The sequence below is a fragment of the Mandrillus leucophaeus genome, unplaced genomic scaffold, assembly GCF_000951045.1.
Source record: "Mandrillus leucophaeus isolate KB7577 unplaced genomic scaffold, Mleu.le_1.0 Scaffold98, whole genome shotgun sequence".
Lineage (NCBI taxonomy): Eukaryota > Metazoa > Chordata > Mammalia > Primates > Cercopithecidae > Mandrillus > Mandrillus leucophaeus.
Genome location: NW_012110696.1, coordinates 253,474 through 257,894, shown reverse-complemented (window position 1 = coordinate 257,894; position 4,421 = coordinate 253,474). Strand labels below are relative to the sequence as shown.

Here is a 4,421-nt window from a genome sequence, read left to right as displayed (position 1 = left end):
TGGTGGTATGATCATAGACCACTGCAGCCTCAAACTCCTGGGCTCCAGTGATCCTCCTGCCTCAGCCTCCTAGAGCAGCTGGGACTACAGATGTGCCCCACCATGCCTGACTAATTTAAAAAAAAGAAAATTGTTGTTTTTTTTTAAGAGATGGTGTCTTTCTATGTTGCCCTGGTTTAGTTTTCTTTATGTGTGTTTTTTGGGGTTGGAGCTGTAGTGGAACAAGTCCCAGCCCCACTGGGCATCTGGATCTGACCTTAGCTGCTCCATTAAGGGCTTAACAGGACACTGGCCACAGGCCTGCTCCCATCCAACTCCACTGCGGCCCCAGGAGGGACCTACCCAGGATGGAATGAGGGCAGGCACAGACCAAACAATGCAGGGTAGGGGTACTGTTCACTGGGATCAGAGGTGAGGAAGATGCTGGATTTAAGTGGGCAGTGAGGGTGCCTAGCAGAAGAGGAGACTCTCAACCTGGGTCTTGATGGATGAGTAGAAGTTCTCTGCATGGGAAGGGGTGGAGGTCATTTCAGGCAGAGGAGGAAGCATTAAACAGCATGGTGGATCTCAAGGAGAGCAGCTGGAGCATGAGTAAGGGGGGCTGGAGTAGGGGGCAGGGCATGACGTTGGGTCTGGTGGGCCTGGGTTAGCCCCAAGGCAGTCACTGGTCCTCCACTGACTGTGTGGTCCTTGCTTGGGCTCAGAGGGAATGGCAGTGATATCCTGGGCTGGTGGGGTGAATAGCAACCAACCCACCAAATGGTGGTCACGGCCACTGCTGACCACAGTGTGCTGTGTGCTGGGCTGGGTGTCCACTCTGTTCTCCAGCAACTGAGTCTTGGGTTCTCCCAGGACGGGAGTCCGGGTCGTTTGACCTGGGAACTGGGGGCTCTTGGCTGCTCACTTGCCTTCTTCCTGTCTAGGCCCCTTATAGGCTCATCTGGCACTGGGACTTGAAGTAGTTATGGCCTGAAGTCTGACTTACCTGGGCTGGGGTTTTCTGAGTTCTTTCATCTCTACCCAGCCTCCGCGGGGCCTTGCGCTCAGTTGCTGTGTGCAGAATGAACCAGTGGAGAGAAAGGGCTGCACGTAGCGCTCAGGATCCTGGGGTCGGGTGTGTGGCCGAGTGGACCAGGGGCTGACTGAGTGGACCAGGTGGCTCTGTCTCTCCTTGGGGTCCCACCCGGAAGCCCAAGGCCTTCAGAAAAGGGGTTTCCTTGCCTGTCATGGCCCCACCCTCCATGCTGTGTCCTGGATCTTGGCAGTGTCCCCATGAGCGCCCTGGCTCAGCCATCTCCTGCCTGACCGTAGCTGAGCCTCATGCCTTTGTTCTTTATTACAGCTTCATGGCGGCTGAAGAGATGCATTGGCCTGTCCCTATGAAGGCCATTGGTGCCCAGAACCTGCTAACCATGCCTGGGGGCGTGGCCAAGGCTGGCTACCTGCACAAGAAGGGCGGTACCCAGCTGCAGCTGCTCAAATGTGAGTCCCCAGGGCGGCAGGGAGTACAGTGGGAGGGCGTGGGGGCAGGGCTGGCCATGTACATGTACGTGAGCATCCTCTCAGCCTCTGCTTCCTCACGTGGTGGGCCCTCTGGATTTTCCCGTTCCCTCTCTGGTGGCTGGCACCCCTGGAGAACCAGAGGTTGACCTCCCTAGCCCCCAGGACTGTAGCAGGGTCCAGGGTGGTGCACACTGCTGGCCAGCTGGCAAGGGGAGCTGCAGCCTGCAGCCAGGACTCGGGGACCACAGGTGGCCAGGTAGGTCTGGCCTCTGGTGCTGCCCTCACTGAATCCGTGAGTGTTCAGCGAGTTAGTTGGTCACTTGGCCCACAGTGAACCTATGTGTCAAGTCCTGGCTGGGTGCTGGACCTCTGGAGCTGCACAAGACCCAGGCTCTGGCCCCCAGGACAGCTGGCTGAGAGGAAGAAGCAGCCCTCAGGCTCAGGAGATGCCCAAATGCTGAGATACTGAAGGCCAAGAGCATCAGGGCCTGAGCAGCAGGTGCTGCGTGCCTTTGCAGTAGCAGTACTGTCTGCCAGGGGCTCCCTGGCCGGGCCACCTGATTGAGATGTCCAGGCTGGACTGATTTGTTCCTTTGAGGGCACTGGTTGAGCTGCTCTCCTCTGCACAGACAGCCTCCTTGGAGGAGCTATAACTGGCTTGTCACCCAGCCTGGGAGGCGCTGCTCAGGGCTGGGGCAGTGGAGCTGGGGTGGTTTCAGTGTAACTTTCCACCTAGGGGTGGCCCCATACCAGTGGCCCCTCACTGGCAAACTCTCTGGGCTCCTGAGTCTCCCTCTTTTACTTTGTTTTTTTGAGACAAGGTCTTGCTCTGTTGTCCAGGCCGGAGTGGAGTGGCACGATCATGGCTCACTGCAGCCTCTACCTGCCAGGCTCAGGTGGTCCCCTCAGCTGGGACTACAGGCATGCCACTATGCACTGTTAATTTTTTCTAAGTTTCTTGTAGAGATGGAATTTCATTATGTTGCCCAGGCTGGCCTGGAGTTGCTGAACTCAAGCGATCCACCCACCTTGGCCTCCCAAAGTGCTAGGATTACAGGTGTGAGCCACCGCGTCCAGCCTATTTTTAATTTATTTTTATTTTTTATTTATTTATTTTTTTGAGATGGAATCTGGCTCTGTTGCCCAGGCTAGAGTGCAGTGACGTGATCTCAGCTCACTGTAACCTCTACCTCCCAGGTACCAGCGATTCTGCCTCAGCCTCCTGAGTAGCTGGGATTACAGGCATGTGCCACCATGACCAGCTAATTTTTATATTTTTAGTACAGACTGGGTTTCACCATGTTGGTCAGCCTGGTCTCGAACTCCTGACCTCGGGTGATTCCGTCTCAGCCTCTGAAAGTTCTGGAATTACAGGCATGGGCCACCATGCCTGGCCTATTTATTATTTTTATGTCTTACTCTGTCACCCAGACTGCAGTGCAGTGGCGCAAACATAGCTCACTGCAGCCCCTGGGCTCAAGTGATCCTCCCACCTCAGCCTCCCAAGTAGCTGGAACTACACGTGCATGCCACCATGTCTGGCTAAGTTTTGTATTTTTTGTAGAGACGGGGTTTCACATGTTGCTCAGGCTCACCCCATCTTTTATTTTTAGAGACAATCTCACTCTGTCACCGAGGCTGGAGTGCAGTGACGTGATCTTGGCTCACTGCAACCTCTGACTCCTGAGTTCAAGCAATTCTCCTGCTTCAGCCTCCTGAGTAGCTGGGATCACAGGCATGCGCCACCACACCTGGCTAATTTTTTATTTTTAGTAGAGATGGCGTTTCACCATGTTGGCCAGGGTGGTCTCAAACTCCTGAACTCAGGTGATCTGCCCACCTTGGCCTCCCACAGTGCTGGGATTACAGGTGTGAGCCACCGCGCCTGGCCTTAGCCCCCCCTCTTTTAGCTCTGATGTAGAGGGAGCCTCCAACAGCCGGGCAGCACCTAGCAAGTCAGCTGTGGCGTCCCTGGGCCTCTGGTCCTGGCTCTGCCTTTCCTCGTGGTGGCTCCACACAGCCTCCCACATCTACCCCTTCTTTGTGGGCAGCCAGGCCTGCCTTCGAGTGGCGCTCGGGCTAGCCAGTGTGACCACACATTTTTCCTTATTTGGCCCCAGATTGGGCTCCTGGGGAGGGGGCAGCATGCCTACCTTGCTCCCTGCTCTTCCCTTTGGCGAGGCTTGGAGGCAGGAGGCCTGGCCCCAAGTTGCCCTGGGGAGGGTCCTCACAGGGGGTCTTGGCAACCACCCCTCCAGGCTCGCCCTCCTGCCCTTGCCACCTCCCACAGGGCCCCTGCGCTTTGTCATCATCCACAAACGCTGCGTCTACTACTTCAAGAGCAGCACCTCCGCCTCCCCGCAGGGTGCCTTCTCCCTGAGCGGCTATAACCGGTAAGTGCCCACCTGCCTGCTGACCTCGGGCCCCCACAGCCAGCGGGTCCCTCCCAGCAGAGCCCTGGCTGGGCCTAAAGGAAAGTGCTTTCCTGAAGCAGCCTTCGTGCCCATCCCCTGCCCTCCCTGCCTAGCCTCCATGGTGCCTCACCCTCTCCATAGGTCCTGCCCTCAGGCCTAGGACCTTGGGTGTACCAGGGTCTTCCTGTGGCTTCATGCACAGGTCACAGGGGCCTGGACAGCCTGCTCTCCAGAGTCTCCACTTGGCCACCACCCAGTGACTTCTACATCCTTCCCCTCTGCCAACCTTGCCCCTTCACCCACCATGGCCTCTTTCCAGGCAGCCCAGACCCCAGCCAGCCCAGGCCCTGTCCCAAACTCTGGCCCGGCCCCAGGATCCCCTGCTTCAGGGTCCTCCCAGGCTGGGATCAGTTTCCAGCTTCACACATGTCCTGGGCTGGGCTCTATCCAGTGATGGGCCATGAGGTGCCCTAGAAGGCCTTCTGCACTAACAGGCAGGTGGGC

General features: G+C 57.2%; 1 protein-coding gene across 1 annotated transcript in view; it reads left to right on the top strand.

Annotated features, from left to right (window-relative positions):
- Nucleotides 1-4,421, top strand: part of SH3BP2 (SH3-domain binding protein 2) — a 25,888-nt gene that overhangs the window by 7,407 nt on the left and 14,060 nt on the right. The window contains exons 2-3 of the mRNA XM_011970836.1: nucleotides 1,343-1,482; nucleotides 3,794-3,896. Of these exons, the coding sequence (XP_011826226.1) occupies nucleotides 1,343-1,482; nucleotides 3,794-3,896 (243 nt within the window). The remainder of the gene's footprint in view (nucleotides 1-1,342; nucleotides 1,483-3,793; nucleotides 3,897-4,421) is intronic.